This window comes from Alligator sinensis, unplaced genomic scaffold (assembly GCF_000455745.1).
Source record: "Alligator sinensis unplaced genomic scaffold, ASM45574v1 scaffold1112_1, whole genome shotgun sequence".
In the NCBI taxonomy this organism is placed as follows: Eukaryota; Metazoa; Chordata; order Crocodylia; family Alligatoridae; genus Alligator; species Alligator sinensis.
In genome coordinates this window covers 998320-1015868 of record NW_005842327.1, presented here as the reverse complement: position 1 = coordinate 1015868, position 17549 = coordinate 998320, and the positions used below count along the sequence as shown (strand labels likewise).

Below are 17549 nucleotides of genomic sequence, written 5' to 3'. Positions count from 1 at the left end.
GTTAAGCAGGGTCATCCCACGACCTGGGCCGGCTGCAAACAGCTGCTGCCTCCTGACCCCAGCTGCCTCCCAGACCCAGCCCTGGGTTCTGGGGAGGCAGCAAGTGTCGGTGACGCTTCCTGCTGTGCTGCCCTCGCTGCTGCTTCTACAAAGCAGGATGTGGGACCCGGCACGGCAGGACACTGCGAGGGCCACAGAAAGCTGCCTGCTGCTCCGAGCTCCCCGCTGCTCTGGCCACACTTCCCCTGCAGGTGGGGGCAGCAGCGAGGGGCACAACCCTGTGTGCTGCCCACGCTGCACCTGTGCACGTAGGAAGTGTGACCCAGGCAGCGCGGAGCTTGCAGCAGCAGGCAGCTTCCCTGTGTGGCCCCTCTGTGCGCTGCTGCTCCAGGTCACACATGCTGCGCTCTGCAGGGCTCAGGGGAGGGCAGCAGGGCTGAGAGCACAGCGTGTGCAACCCTGAGTGGCAGCACACTGGGGCCACACAAGGAAGTGGCCTGCTGCTGCAAGCTCTGTGCTGCCGGATCACGCTTTCCCTGTGTGCAGGGGATCAGTGTGGGCAGCACACAGGGTTGTGCCCCTTGCTGCTGCCCCTGTGTGCAGGGGAAGAGTGGCCAGGGCAGAGGGGAGCTCAGAGCAGCAGACAGCTTTCTGCGCCCCCCCCCGGTGTCATGTCGTGCCAGGTCCCACACGCTGCTCTGGAGAAGCGGCAGTGAGGTCAGCACAGCAGGGAGCATCGCCAGCACCTGCTGCCTCCCTGGAGCCCAGGGCTGGGGCTGGGGCTGGGAGGCGGCCGGGGCTGGGGAGGAGGCAGCTGTTTACAGCCTCCCGGCTGCAACCATCCCAGGTTCTGGGTAGCTGTTGATAGCCACAGAGCCTGGGATGGGGGGCAGGGGCATGAGCAGGGCTGGGGGGCAGGGGCTTTGGGTGAGAAGCAAGGGGCACAAGCAGGGCATCCTGCCATGTACCCCCACCCTCATTTTGTTTTTCTGGCATGCCCGCACTCCAGCACCTTCCAAGGTAAGCATTGTGGTTTTTTCTGGCACTCCGGCCAAAAAACGTTGCCTACCCCTGCTCTAAAGAGTCAAGAGGCATGCTTTTTCTGGAGGGTGTTGTAGTGCACTCAGAATCTTTTTATGAACAATACTCCTTAGCTGTTATCTTTGAGAGATTAAGGGAGTACTGTGATTTAGATAGCTGTCCTGTAGGAAAGGAATGCTATTCTGTTGCTTACTATACAGTAGCTGTTGGGTCTTAAGTTATCTTAATTAAACATTATGGTATCTTTGCTTAGTTAGTCAGCTGATTTAAAAGTTCATGTATTTGAATAGATTAAGCTAGATGCTGGTAGAGCTTCCCAACAAGCTTTAACGCGTCTAACTTATCTCTTTTGATTTAATCGTAAGTAGAATGTGTTTGACTGAAAGGCTAATGACATAGGAATGAAAGTAAGGAGTAATGTTACTTGGCACAGTTTCAAGGTAAATGCAGAAATAATGCATCTCCTTTTCACCCCTCCTCAACAAAATATTGTTAAACAGTTCAGGGGTTTTTTTCCCTGTTATTTGTACTATTAATGCCTGGTGTTTTTTTCTTACAGTATTATTAGTAAAATTGAGTTCCAGTTCAAATAATACAAATATACTCTTCATCTTGATTATAGTGGGTCTTATTTGATAAGACCTAACAGAGAATGCTGTCAACATGACTAAGAGATAGAATTTACTATTTATTTAACTTTAAATTCATTCCAATTAAAGAAAAACAATATTGTGCCAATCCAATAGAACCTGAAGCCTGCTCATTAGTTAGAACATTTTTTACAAAAACAAAATGGCAAAAAACTTATTTAACAACACCTATTGAAATTTTTAACACAACAAAATTAATCCCCTATTTTTCTCCCCCCCCACCCCCACTAAAAAGGATAGATTAACAATGTTATGAGGTTAACAATCTAAGGTTACTTCAGACTAAGTGTGAGGTGGTGATTTCAGATGTTAGAGTAAAATGTCCAGCTGTTCAGCCACCTCCCATCTGAAGCCTCTAGTTCAATGTTTCTCAACCTTTTTAGACTCAAGGCAACCCTTGAAAAAAGCCAGCTCTTAGCTTTCACTCATTTTGTGACTGTGTAACAGATCACTTCTTCTTATTGGAAAGAATTTGGAAAGACAACAACAGGTTAGAATGTTTTTGATGCTGTGGATTCCTATTTGAAATTTCTGGGTTTATCCTGTGAATCAATCATGTGTAGGTGTTTGCACACCTAAGGTCCCTGACAGATGTTCAGATAAAGGTACGAAAGGATCTGAATTGTTCTCCATACAATTGCACCTCCTGCCATGCCACATGTGCATGGCAGGAGATACGATTGTGGGATGCAGTATCAGGTCCAATTATGCCTTATTGCTGGTATAGGGGGAGCACAGGACTACAAACCTAAACTCCCCCTGCACCAGCAAGTAGCAAGCTCCTGCAGCTGGGAGTCTAGCAGTTGATGGGTCTTCAGTCCAGGGAGCACCCCATGCATTGGTGTACAGTGCTTCGCTATGGCTGGGTATCCCGTCAACTGACATAGGCTCCCAGACACGGGGAAGCACCTGGCCAAACATCATGTCAACTGAATAAGAGCAAGCCACAAAGTAATTATATGGTTTTTGTGGAATAACTTTGTGCCTTATTTCTTGTTTTAACACAACGTTAACTGATTGCATGCATGCCTGGGTCACAGTTTAAGACATGATTAGCAGGTTAATCTTGGTTAATCGCACCTTAATGCAGGGGTGGGCAATTATTTTGGGCAGAGGGCTGCTTACTGAGTTTCGGAAAGCTATCGAGGGCCACGTGACAGGCAGCCCAGGTCAGATTAATATTAATTTTCAAAAAAAAATTTTCTAAATTAGAATAGAATGTCCTGATGGGCCACATCTGACCCCAGGCCACATTTTGCCCACCCCTGCCTTTAATGTAACTTCTAGATGGGGCCTAAGAGTGCTAATGTTATGTGGCATGCTTCAACATCATTGAAAGGATTTTATGGCATCCTGCTTGAGAATTATTGCTTCATCTTGTATGCCTATTCAGTTGTGATCAGCAGAAGTATCGGGTGGATAGAGGCTACTTTTCAAGTAGGTAGATACTAGACCTCAGAGCAGCCTTGTCTAGATTATGCAGTATAGTTATCTGCCAAAGTTCCTTGCACATGCTTTTGAGCCTGTCTTCTGATGGAAAGGGAAAATGTTAACACTGGCCTTTTTGCTTTGAGCAAAAAATATGCTTATTTGTAAAATAGAGGCTGGGATACTGAGTTACTGTTGCTAAGAGGTTTTAACAACTATCAAATCAATAGAATTAACTCCCTTTTGTCAAGTGTATGACTAAGTGAAACGTTTGGGGGGAAAAAGTGTTGGGAACTACTTGGTTAATTTGTGATCTGCCAGATTTGTATGCAAGACCCCTGCAGTATTGTTGTAGAACCTTATGGGGGATTTTCCAGGGCTTCTGTGGGACTATTTATGGTAGAAGCTTGACAAAGCCTTAATGCATATTCCTTTAATTTATGTATTTGACATTGCTTTCAGCAAACATCACTGCATTTAGGTTACTGGGGAGCAGAAGTTATGCTTATAAATGTTCCTGATGACATATTGTGACACACTTCTTTAGAACATTGTTTTTATTTCACTTCTGCAGCTCTGTCTTGCCTTCTACAGAACTATTTGAATGTGTATTTTTCTCTGAACCTGTTTCAAAGGATTATAGACATGCAGACATACATGCAGATACTCTTAAATTGCTTTCAAATGTCTTTAAAGGGTGAGCAAACATTAAGGCATCATAATTGTTTTAAGATCCTCAATAAACTCAATAACAGATGTTAGAAGTTGCATTTTATTGGTGCTCTTCCAGAAAGAGTTGAGATAGCTGTATCTGTTTTCTACTGTATTAAATCTACCCCCAGTACAACTTAAAATTAGGGTTATTTATATTGTACAGGAGTTTGAAACTGATTATTTGGAGTTTAAAGCCCAAATCCTGGATTTTGAAAGACGCCTTGGGTCCATTCTTTGTATGGGATTTATTCACTGTTCAGGCTTAGAATCAGCATTTAAGGTCAGTAATAAAAGCATTAAAATGTTTGTCATTTAACAGTCAGCGTCGTCCTAAACTAACTTGCGAGCAAGTGGAAAGTCAGAATCTAAGGGTAAAATCCAGCTGTCAGCATAGCAATGTCATTTTGCAACAGACATCAATGTAAAAGGCAAATTTAAGATTTTCAATGCTGAAGACATTTTTAATAAAGTTATGAATGCATACGTACCCTTTACAGACATGGTAAATAGTAGACATGGAATGTTTTATGTCTAGAATATTTAAGGGATATGAGAAATTCATTGGATTACATTTTATTTAGATTTTTTAAAACTTCCCTATTTCTTAACACTATTTGTAACATCCACATTCACTGGGGACATGCCCGTTTATCTGGGTCCTTTGATTGTTGAGTTACTAATACTGTAATAATAGGCCGGTTTCCAGATTCATTAGCCTAAAATGAAGCGTTAAGTTAAACTAGTGAAACCGTGATGGTTTGGAAGAACAAGGATTTATCAGACTAGAAAGAGCAGATAGAGAAGATTACAGAAGCATACAGGCATTGGAAGGCACCTGGAGAAAGAGTCCCCATCTCCGTTCAATCTGAAAATCACAGTTCCTTGCTTTTAAGTGACATGAATTGAACCATCACACTTCACACCTTCTGGAGTTTACTCATTTAGTACAATTTAATAGCTTGTTAGTATATTTATAAGATCAGATTCTCAGCTGGTGAAAATTGATGAGGTAGATTGCATAAGGTCCTGATTCAGGTATTTCAACAGTGATAGTTATCCTGAGAGATTTTCAGTGTGAGAAAAGACCAAAAAAAGTAATGTTAATCAAAATTAATTTTAAGTATTAAATTATGGAAGCTGACACTAACTTTGATTTTTATAGCTTCTAGCCATCTTTGGGCACTTTCTAGAAAAACCTATAATTATGGAGATTTTTAACCCAAATTATAACATTTTACTGCAAATGTTTGATGAAGAGCTGGATAATTGTAAACGCTTATATGATGCGCATGTTAAGCAGGTATGTAGCAAACAAAAAACTTAGTTCTCATTTTTTCTCTTAGACTTTTAAATCGTAATAGCTTGTATCAACCTTCTTATTATATTAACACATAGGTAGAAGAAGGGAATGAGATCATAAACAAAAATATGCCATTTACTTCAGGAAATATTAAGTGGTCCAAAGAACTCAAAGGACGGATACAGACATTTTGGTCATACCTATCGTATCTGTCTCATCCGTAAGTGTTCATGCACTTATTTATGTTTAGAAGATTAACAACCTGTAAACAAGGAATTGTAATTATCCGTGAAGAACAATAATAAAACTTACCTGTGTCTCTTTCCCAGGAGTCCACTATGTGTGCCGTATATACGTGAAAAGCAAAGGTATTTTTTGTAATATCTTTTATTCTCTTTCTCCTCCCTTTCCCCCCAACTCCATAGTTGGTCCAATAAAAGATATCATGAAAAATATCATCTTGCATATTTCTTGGATCATCATGACCGCAACAACACTGCCACCCTTGTATACATGAAACAATATTCAAATTTCCAGAACTAGCCTGGGAACTTTAACATTTCTGTATCTGCGCACGTGTATCTTGTGATACTCTTGGAACTGATTTTTAATATCTGTAAGAGGTTTGTCTCATTGTTGCTGTGAATGTGACATTAAGGAAAGCAAAGTTGAAAAACTTAGTTTCTGAAACAGTATTGTCTTATAACCTATTTAAAAAAAAGTTTTGTTTTATATAGGTAAAATTTTCAAAAGTAAAACTTAGGCTATTTACTTAAGTTGTTTATAGTAGCTGGTTTTAAAAATTGTACTTGTATCTTTTATGTCCAATCTTTATATTTTTAAGAGGCAGCACTATGAACAGAATGTTTCATTAGGAGAAAATATAGTAATTTCAACAGTGATAATGAGAAATTGATACTATTTTAAATTCTGAGGGATGGCCTTTCACAACACTGGGAAATGAGTGCAGCCACTGAGAAGGATGATGCTTATCCTTCCCCTAACTTTGCTTGTACTGGCTAAAATGGATCTATTCCCACTTTGATCTTTTCAGATTTTTATGTGGCTTGACTGATAAGATTATGAATAACTAAAAATAAACATTTAGAATATATAGAACTTTCTCCACATGTTAGCAGTTGGCAGTATAATTTGCATATAAATTAATTTAATAAATTATGTTATGTTTTAATGAAAATGGACTATATGTGTTTTATTTCCCTCATAGAATCTTGGAAGGTCCTGAAGCTTCTTTAGTTTATCAGAAATATTTAGAAATGTTGACTTTACTTGACAGTTATGAAGATCACATCTTCAATGAGTGGAAAACTGAAGTGGATGAAGTTTGTCAGTTTAATTTAAACCAACCTTTAATTAAACGTAATCTGGAAAATGGTCTCCTGAGTGTGAATTTTGACCCTAAGGTATTTATTTTAACATATTACAAATGACTGCATTTTGTTCAATTTTGTCCCCTTGATTTAGGAATACGAAACTGAAAGGGGCCTTCTGGGCCATTGACTCAAGTCTCCTGCATTTGCAGGATGTCATTATTCAAAGAAATCCCCAAAATCACCAGTTCAGATACTCACCCACAGCTACAAGGAACAAGATCACACACTACAGAATTATCTTTATACCTTAGCCTGGGAGCTACAATTACATGACTCCATATCACGCAGGCCAAATGGTGTATAGTAATCTGTGTCCTGTCATGTCATTCTTCCATAACCTTATCTAAGTCAGTCTTGGACATGTAGTTTCTGTGCCCCTGCCACTTTACTTGGACAACAATTTCAAAATTGCTTCCCTGATAAAAATCTTTCTTGAAGAAACTGAGATTTTTAAATTGGCAAGATCCTTAAAGTGAATATCTTCAGTATATGACTAAATTCCAATTTCATGCTAGGAAAATAACATTTGCTTTCTCTGTAATTTCTGTGATTGTTTATTTCACAGTCTTAATTTTTCAGTTGGAAAATTATAGTTCTTCTTTGCATTGGATAGAATTCCAAACTACAGAAATAAAGAAAGCTATTGTAATAGTATTTGATTTCTCTGGAGGCATCTGAAAGAAAATAATTATGATGATAATAGGTGGCACTTACTGTATAGTATAGTATACAGCATTCTTTATTTTCAGATTGCTAAAATTTGATCCCTCATTCCCGTACTACTAAATTCTAACAAAGGTGTTGCATTCTAATATGCTCTCATGCCATATTGGGCACATCTACGTGTGCCTTTTTAAATGGGCTTAGCCTAAAATTACTGTTTTTAAAGCACATTTAAGGGTGCATGTCTATACATGTGCATCTTTAATACGCATAAAGCAGGTATCAAATTTAGGTGCAAATAGCTACGTTGCATTAGCGCATGTATAGATTTGCTAATGTACATTAGCACAGTATGTGCCAAAGGACACACACCATGCTAATGTGACTTAGCTATTCATGCCTAAATTTAATGTGCCTTAATGCACATTAGCATGTCCATGTGTAGATGCACTTCTAAATCGCCTTAATGCACCTTAAGCAAGGCGCATTAAGTTTAGGCACGTATAAATACATGTGCAGACACACCCATTGTATCTTACTGCCTTAGTATTTCAGGTTATGCACAGAATTAAAATGAAAGCTTTCTTGTACCTCCTGAAATTAAACAAATAAGAGGTACAGCTTCTTTATTTCCTACAGCTAGTGGCTCTGCTGAGAGAGGTGAAATACCTACAGATTTTGAACCAGACTCGCATTCCAGCTTCAGCTTTATCAATATTTGAGAAAAAGAAGACTTTTGATAAGGTATGTGCTTTCAGAACATGAAAGACATACCTTTTCTAGCTCATATTTGTGTGTGTGTGTGTGTGTGTGTGTGTGTGTGCGCGCACATGCTTCACCTGCTCCAATTATTCAATAGGTGTGAATGATTTACCCTATTATTATACAATCTAGGATAACTGTGGAAATGCACCCTGAAACAGGGAACCTGTGGGGCAGAGTGAAGTTTGGAATATTGGGCATTGTTGCTACATGCCAACTGTGCAGGTGCTTTGGGGGGCTGGAATTTTGTTAGAATGTGGATCCAATACGTTCTCTGGTCTCGTGCCAGACTCCCCAGTAGCCCATTGAAAGTTGGTCTATTTAAGGCCTTCCCTTCTACTGTGAAGACACCACTGAATAGGTGCTCTGTACATATTAAGGGGCACCTAGACATTCATATAACATCAGGGGCCTTGCACTGAGTGTTTTAATGCATGACTATCTTACTATGAAAATAGTACATTGGAAACCTTGAACTCATTGTTCAGTGGTACAACAAGCTTAAGCAGACTATTCTGGAGGTGGAATATCCCCTGATTGAAAATGAACTGAGGACTATTGATGATCAGCTAAAAAAAGCAGAAGTAGTATTTACATGGCAAAAAGAGAACTGCTGGGACTACACTGAGCAAGTAAAAACGACAGTGTGTCACTTGGAGCAGAGAGTTCAACAGTCAAAGGATAACATTAAAACAATTCAGCAAATTATGAACGCATGGACAGAGCACACACTGTTTTCCAGGAAAGATAATAAGAACGAAGCTTTGCTAAATCTGGAAGACAAAGGGGACAGAATTGCTAAGAAATACAAACTGCTACAAGAGGATAGCGTCCGGATCCATAAGCTTGTAGAGGTAATAAGTACATTTTAACTGAGCCTCTAATTTGAGGAGTGAGTGATGATTTGAGGAATTCTTGTGCTTTTGAGGAATTCTTGTGATGATTATTCATAATCATACAATCTGTATCTGATGAAGAATGCATTTCAGTTGCTGACTAGTAAACTATATTTGTAGTGACAGAAGAAGAACTAAATGTTTAGCCTCCTAGTCTGCAAATTGTTAGTATTTAACTGAACAAATGTATAGTGTATTTAATTAGCTTATTAATTATGAAGACAGGATAAGTTTTTTTTTATAACTACCATGTAAAGACTTCAATTTCATTACCATGGTTCCTTGAACTAAATTTTTCTTGTGATTTCCATAGGCAGTCACCTCTGCAGCTGGAGCTGTTCCATTTTACAGAAGACATATTCTGAAATATTTTGTTCTAAATTTTGAAGATTGCTTGAGTTATCTGCCTAAATATGCATATATAATCAAAAGTGTTTAATTTTCCTGTTGTTTATCAATGGTCAATAAAACATTAAAGTCCCTAAATATCAGCTGCTGTGTTACATGACTACTGATGATCTGCAAGAAAGTAATTCTGAATCAAATCCTCTTCTGAAAAAATATTTCCCCTACTCACGCCAATTTATTGCATCTTTTTCTTTTTTCCTAAATATTTTTGCTTTATTACCATTATTTGTAATACCACTAATTTGGGAACATCATCATGTCCACATTCTAGTCTAACTGTATTTACTCTGGTGCAAAAAACATTGCTTTTAATTAAGAATGGGACTGGATAAGGATTTTTTTGTTTTTCAGTATGTCATATTTAGCTGGATCTAAAGGGATGATACTGGAGTGCAGAACAAGCAGTGATGTGCTGTTGCAGCATGCAGAGGTATTCTTTCAAAATGGGAGTGTTCCACCAAAATTGCAATTAAATATAATAATTTGTGTTCTGATCTCCAGTCTGATCCATGCAAGAGGTGCCTTTCTTTTATATTGACTTCCACTGAAGTGGAGTGTCAAACAGGTCCTCCAGGCAGTTAAAAATTCAATACTGAGGTTCTACTTGGTACAATAGGTGTCACTGGAGTCTTGTTTTACTCTTTGTCCCTACTAAATGAAAGAGAATAGAAGCAGATATGTTTTGAATGAAGACTAATTTATGCTAGATGCTTGTTTAATCAAATTGTTTTAACTATTTTTTATTCTTCTTTGTGTTCTGTTTTTCCAGGACAACTTAAAGCTCCTCAAAGCTGATTCTGCTTCAGATTCTTGGAAGATTTATATAGAGTATATTGATGATATTGTAGTTGATGGTTTATTTAATTCTATAATGCATAATTTAGATTATTTCTTGGAGAATACTGAGAAAAATTGGAAGCCTGTTCCACTTTTTCAGGCACAAATAATTCTTAACGGGCCAGAGATTGAGTTTAAACCTTCATTGGATAGAGATGCTGGAGATAGCTTTTATGACCTAATAGATGAACTTTTGGGCAATATTTTCAAAATATCTGCCCAGATAAAAAGAGTAGCAGCACATCTGGAAATAGAACATTATCAGGTATTTTTATAACTTTGTCTTCTATAAAGGAATAATAGATTTAATTGTAAAATAGCAGTTCAGTTATTTGAGTTCTGCAAATTAATGTATAACTTGCAAAAAGCATTGCTTCTTGTAATCTTTTTTCCTGACAAGCCCATCCAATAAACTGGGGACTTAAATTGTGAAAATTGCATGAGATTCTGAGTAATTTTAATGGAATGATTTGCAAAATATTTCCTTTGGCTTAAATTACTTTGTTTTTAGGATTTACTGGGTATGGCCCAGTATTAAGCAGATATATAAATTGTTTATGAATAGTTTTTAATGGAAGTGAGGAAGAGTAGGGCGTCATTTCTCAGTCTTGCATTACATAGCAAATGTAGAGTAGCTAATTGTTTGTATTTATATAATTAGTATACTACTTAATATATTTAGTTTACTGCTGCATAAACAACTACTTTTCCCCTCTGCCTAGAATGATATGGATAATATGTCAGAGTTATGTGAAATCAGACAGGAGATTTTGAACAGAGTGGCAGATGTTACCAGTAAAGCCCTGGACTACAGAAATTCTCTTGACACTTACGCCTATCTGTGGATAGATGATAGATCTGAGTTTATGAAGCAGTTTCTATTGTATGGACATGTTTTAACAACTGAAGAGATTGAAGCTCATGCTGATAATGGAGTGCCTGAACAGCCTCCTACTACTGAACAGTTTAAAAAGCAGGCAAGAGAATGAACATACACATGTGTTTTTAACTAACTTCATATCTGAGTGAAATTTGGAAGAGTATCTACATAAAATATATCTTTTATCTTCTCTAGATTGACATTTATGAGAATCTTTACATTCAGATGAGCAAGTTTGAAGACTTCAGAATTTTTGAAAGCTGGTTTAAAGTTGATATGAAGCCTTTCAAAATGAGATTGTTAAATATTATTAAGAAATGGAGCTGGATGTTCAAGGAACATCTTTTGAGATTTGTCACTGAAAGGTAAATATATGTTGTATCAGACCTACAATTATTGTAACCTCCTATTTTTCTGCTTATCAACAGCGATAATCATGTAATGCTTTAATGAGCTGAAGTCTGCCCTGATTTACACTCCCTACAAAGGTATACCCATTTCTGCAAACTTATTTGACTTTCTGTAAATCTGGGCAGAATTTGTGCTAGTGAAACTAATTTATAATTTGCATCCATCGCTATTAAAGCTAGGTTATAATAAGGTCACTAATACTTTTTTCATACAACATGGCAATCCTTTTAACCATGATTTCACATGTGATGTAAATAGTCTTATTTTTATACAGCTGAGCACATGTGAATCCCAGTGAGGTCAAACTGAACTGCAGGGGCTTAGTACCACAGGATGTCAGATCAACACTGGTTTAAGGCTCTAGTTGCATAGGACACTTAGGATGTGTTAAATATGTGCAGTATTAAAGTTAGAATGTTCTGAGCAGTCACACAGTAATGCTTATTACAATCTCTAACATGCACAGCTTGCTATTGTTGGTCTCAGCCTTAGCACCACACCAGCCTTGAACTGGCTCCAGTGCGGTGCTGGGGCTGGAACCTTCCAGGGCAGCAGTCATCTGGCTTTCAGTTTGATCCTGGAGGAACCTGACAAGTGAAAGATCCAGGATCCTTTCTTTTGACATTTATGGCTTCCCTTATGCCACTTGGAGATTTAATAAAGCAGAGGGGTGAGGACTGAAAATTCCTCTTATTTCCATGGATTGATCCGATGATAGCTGAATGTGTTACATAATACAATTTGGAGGTATTTCTTGTGCAGAAAGTCATAATTTTGCTACAATATGATCACACTTAGCATGTGTTTTACAGTTTGGATGCACGGTCGCTTGCATTTTAAGGACATTTAGCACAATGCAAGTGTAATGTGCAACATGGCCCCAAGATAACAAATATGTAAAACATAGATAACCCTGAGGCCAGGGGAAGACATTAGTTTCATGGTGTTATGGGATCTGATCCCCGATTCCAGCGCTTGAGAGGCTCCCCTCATCGGTTCCCCCTACCCAGCACCTGTAAACTCACACATGGAGCAGCCCATGTAAAGCAGGACTTTAAACTTGCTGGGAAGGAGGGGGTGCCCATTAGCTCCCCTGCCACACATTCAATTTAAGGCACAAAGGTGCTATGGATGTTCCAACACGTATGGAATATCTTTTTGGCTGGTTTGCCAATTTAAGGCAGGATAAAACACTTGAACATGTGCCAAGTTATCATTTGTCACATGGTTAACACATTGTGTGATAAATTTAATGCCTGATAGAGGGGCCTAAAGCAAAGTACCATATTTTCTCACATACAGCATGCCCTGGAATGTAATATGTGCCTTATTTTTGAAAGAATGAAGATTTTTTTTTTCTAGAGTTATAGCTTCATAGAGCAAGGACAGAGCCTAATCATCAGCTGACTCAACCTCCCCTTCTTACTTAACTAATACTAAAACCTAGCTGCTGTTGAAAATTGCTCTCCCTGGATGGATCTATGATTTTCAGAAAGCTAACGACTCTCCAGGGCTGTAAAATAGGAGGAGAAAAACTGGGGGCAGTTAACTGACAGCAAAATTTGCCCTGAAGAAGGTTAGTTTGGTTTAGTGGAACGTCAAGACCATTAAAAAGGAGAAATAATCATTAACACCTGAGGAGTGAAGAACATTGAGCCATTAAGTCAAATAATTCCTTCAGCTGCCTGAATAGTAATGTAATGTCTGTTGCACTATGGAGCAGGAATAAAAACATGGTGCTCCTTTCAGTCAGAAAATCAGCTTCCCCACTTAAAAGATGCACCCCAAATTTTGTGGGGAAAGGTGCATGTTATAGGTGAGAAAACGTGGCAGTTTAACATCTCATATATTCATTCACATTTATATAGAAAAGGATTTTCAAAGAAAAAAATTGCATCTCTTTTTTTTGATAGTCTGACTGATTTAGAAGAATTTATAAAAGTGACTGATGCTGGACTCGAAAGACAGCTGATAAAAGGAGATTATAATGGACTAGTAGAAATTCTTGGACACCTTCTGGCTGTGAGAGACAGGCAGATAGCTACAGATGAGCTCTTTCAACCTCTGAAAGAAACCATTGCGCTGTTGGAAAGCTATGGACAGAATATGACAGAACAAGTTTATGTCCTACTAGAGGTACTGTAAGATTTAAAATAGTACTCCATCTATGGCCAACATAACCTGAGTATCTTGCAGAGAGACAACTTTTGCATTTACTTCTGAACATGATGAAGTCCAAGGTTATTTCTTTCTCTAGGAAATGAATTCTGAGACTAAGTCCAGCTCTTGTGAGTGCAGGCTTCTAGTTAATATATTACTTGACCTTCCACAGTTTCAGGGACATATTTCTGTTATAGCCGTTGAAAAAGGAAGAAGCTCTTCAATAGGTAGATCTATTTTCATGAAAGATTTTGACTATCAGGGCTGAAACCTTAAACTAGATTCTGGATTCTGTAGGCAGCCAGTGAAGAGAGCAGAGCACTCAAACTGGAATATGGTGTTAAGCAACCTACTTCATCTTGTACCTGTTGCAGGTTTGTCAGGTTGGATGATTTCAGTTCTAGATATGAGTTGCAATAATCACACTTGAAGATTATATATGCATGAATTATTGTAGAAAAGGTGTAATTGATAGGAGAGGATGCAGTCTGCTGGCTCAAAACTATATGGATGTTATAGTTGTTGGGGTTTTTTGAACCCAATGTCCAGTTGGCCATCCAATAGATACAAGAAGTAAAAAAAAAAAAAGAAAAAAACAAAAATACAAGATTCCAAAACAGCAGATCAGGGAAGATACCTTTTCTCTAACATTCTGTTATTGCAGACAAGTTTTTCAAAGTATTTCCCTCGTCTTACCAATTTCTCTTTAGTAACATTTTGTCCATGAAATTTTAAAGCCTACAATATGAAATTGTTTTAAGGAAACAGTTTTCATCAGAAACATAAGATATTTGAAACTTCACATGTCAATACAAAAATACAATTTGAGGTGTTTAAAAGCCAAGTTAGAATGGGCTAGAACAGTGGTCTCCAACCTTTTTATGGTGAAGATCACTTTTTGTAAGTAAAGGGCGCCCCAGGATCTACCGCCTCCTGCCCCACCTCACCCCGCTGCCTCCCAGACAAGCCTCCCAGGCTCTGACCCCACTCATCCAGCCTGGCCTGGGTGGCAGGGGGTGTGGCTCAGTCCAGCCCCGTGTGTCCTACTGCTCCCAATTGTGGAACCTCTGACAGACTGAGATTTGACTATCAGAGGCTCCATGATCGACCAGTAGATCGAGATAAACTGGTTGGTGACCACTGGACTAGAACAAAAGTTAAACTTTTTTTGTTTGTTTACATTAGCATTTTTGGAAAGAAGTTATTTTTGCAGAGGTTTCAGTAAAGTTAATGGTTGAGGTTAGGCTCTCATTTAACTTAGCTTGGGTTTTCCTATTTATTTTCAGTTTCATTTATGGGTAGGAACTTCCTAACTGGTAGTGGTCTCTGACCTCTCATTATTTATTCTGAGGTGGGGAACTCCTCTCCTTCTGCCTTTAGGGAGGCAAGAATTCACTTTAGTAATGTTTTCAGCACTGGTAACTAACACTCTGCTTTAGCAGCAACAATCACTTTCATCAACCACACGTAGTTCTACAGTCCCTCGGTACCTTAGTGTGGGACTGAGGCACCTTTGAGTATGTTTTGTTGGTGCAAACAGAACTGTACCAAGATGCTCTCTGCATTTGATAGCTCCAGAAGGGGGAATCTCGCAGAGTTTATTCATCTGTGTACAGTATTGCACTAACACAACTATTCTGTTTCCTGTTTTAGAGCAAGTGTGGACAGAGCTTGCTTGGGATATTTGTATGGCTTTACCTTGCTCTGTATAGACCTCCCTTTCATGCCTTTCCTTGGTCTGCACTGCTTTTGAAGTCATATTTCTGTCCCCTTTTCTGTGTTTCCTTTCTGTCAGTACAAGCAAAACTGCTGCCAGCTGCTGTCATCCTACCCAGACTCTGTGCCAACTTCAGCTTTTCGTTTATGCATCAGAGTCATCTCTTTCCCTTTTAAACTGTGAACGATTCTTACTGGGTAATGTAATGCAAGCTCATGAAACCACATGCTTAAGTTGCTTATCCTCCAGCCCTCCTTTGGCTGCATCCCCCTAGCTGCTGTTGTTCATACTACTGCTTCCTGTCCTCTTTCCTTTTTAGACAGCTTGCCATGGGAAATTTAGGCAGGATTTCCAGCCATCTGCTGCTTATCTCCATCATCCCCACTGGTGTTAATCACAACTCTGAGAGATGGGCCAGTTTTCATAGCACTGTTAATGTTCTGTGGAGCTGGACTGCATAGCTCCCCATGGGACCTTTCCTCCTCTACAGAAAAGTAGCAAAAGTCTTTTTGTTCGTTTGTTTTGTCATTTACTGACACCCCCCACCCCCACGCCCCACCCCCGGTCTGTATGTTTTACAAAGGTTCCATAGCAAGGAGTGACGTTCAGACTTATCCATACCTGACAGATCTATTTATAAATTAATTGAAATGGCTTTTACTTCTTCATGAATCTGACTTAACTCCAGGCTAGAATGTGTATGCCTAAAAAAAGACTTGGGTTGCATTTCGTTCTGATGTACTCCAATGTAAATCATTTAACTACAACCATACAACCACTGAAAGATTTAAACGGAAATGCCATTACTAATAAACAAAAACTTGAGCATTGGATTGAATGCTATGAAATTATATTCTCTAGCGAGACTGCAGTCAAACAGGAAGAGCTCAAAGGATTACCACAGTTTGAAGCTATAGTGGATTTAGACAGTGAGCCTACATTAGAAGATTTGCAGAAAGCCATTAAATCAATTTTTCTGGGAACAAGGCCTCCAGCAAAGGCTGTTCACCTGCTGAAATCTACAAATGTGCTAATGATGAATGACTTTGAAAGATCCATGAAGTTATACTGCCATGTTGAAAAGAAGAAGTGGTACCATAAGATTTCAAAGATGCTTGGTTCATACAATTTTGCAGAAACAAAGGGAATAGAAGCGACTGTGACAACTGTTGAGAGATTTCTCTGTTGAACATTGTTGGAAAAACTGTCACTCACATCATGCTCCCTAGGCTAAAATCTCTAGGTGAAAAAATGTCTTGAAAGTCCATGCAGTTTTGGCGGTTCTGAGAGATTTCCTGTTTGCAGATGACACAGCCTTAGTTGCCCACAATGAATCTTCCCTGAAAAATCTCTTGTGCACATTTTCTGAATCATGCAAGAGTTTCAGGATGGTAATTAGTCTCAAGAAGACTGTATTCATGTACCAAGGGGTGAAAGAACCAATACCCGACATCACTCTGGAGGATAAATCTCTTGGTGTCATTGACAGTTTTTGCTACTTGGGTTCTACAGTGAGCAGGAATCTTGACCTTCAGAGTGAACTGACTAACAGAATCAGAAAAGCAACTAAGAATTTCAGGCTATTACAGAAATGTACACAGAATAAAAGCAAACTGTCAGCTGAGGTGAAGATACAACTGAGACTTGTATGCTGTCATCCCTGCTTTATGGTTTACAAACAGGGACTACATATGCTAGGTATATCAAGAAACTGAAAAGCTTTCCAATGAGATGTCTGTGTAAGATCCTGAAAATAAAGTGGGAACACAGAATACCACACACAGAGGTAATGGAGCACACAGAACTGACTCACTTAGAAACCACTATCAAGAAGAAAAGGCTGTGATGGATTGGCCACATCAGGAGAATGGGAGAAGACCATATCCCTAAGAATATATTGAATAATGAGATTTGAGATGGCTCTAGAAAGCAGGGCCACCCTCTATGGAGGTACCACAATGTGTGCAAAAATTATATGAAGTTGTTCAACATCAGTGTGGAAAGCTGGGAGGAGTGCAGAGAATCCCATCTGATCTGGAGGGAACTTCTGCTACTGGGTGCAGCTCAACATGATTCAGCTTTGGTCCAGAGGATGGAAGCAAACCGAGAAAGAAGAAAACAGCATGCTGTAAATTTGGACTCCAACTTGGACAACAGATGGATGCATGAAACTGTAACAAGCTGTGTTGCTCTTGAATTGGGCTTGTCAGCCACAAACAGATTCATAGATGTTAGGGTCAGAAGGGACCTCAATAGATCATTGAGTCCGACCCCCTGCATAGGCAGGA

The 17549-nt window shown here is 39.1% G+C and overlaps 1 protein-coding gene across 1 annotated transcript in view; it reads left to right on the top strand.

The window, feature by feature from the left end:
- The window catches only part of DNAH11 (dynein axonemal heavy chain 11), a 279731-nt gene that overhangs the window by 34647 nt on the left and 227535 nt on the right, over positions 1-17549 (top strand). The window contains exons 9-18 of the mRNA XM_006028586.3: positions 3997-4113; positions 4996-5133; positions 5229-5353; positions 6362-6557; positions 7830-7934; positions 8411-8806; positions 10026-10358; positions 10816-11070; positions 11169-11338; positions 13298-13520. Coding sequence (XP_006028648.1) covers positions 3997-4113; positions 4996-5133; positions 5229-5353; positions 6362-6557; positions 7830-7934; positions 8411-8806; positions 10026-10358; positions 10816-11070; positions 11169-11338; positions 13298-13520 — 2058 coding nt within the window. The remainder of the gene's footprint in view (positions 1-3996; positions 4114-4995; positions 5134-5228; positions 5354-6361; positions 6558-7829; positions 7935-8410; positions 8807-10025; positions 10359-10815; positions 11071-11168; positions 11339-13297; positions 13521-17549) is intronic.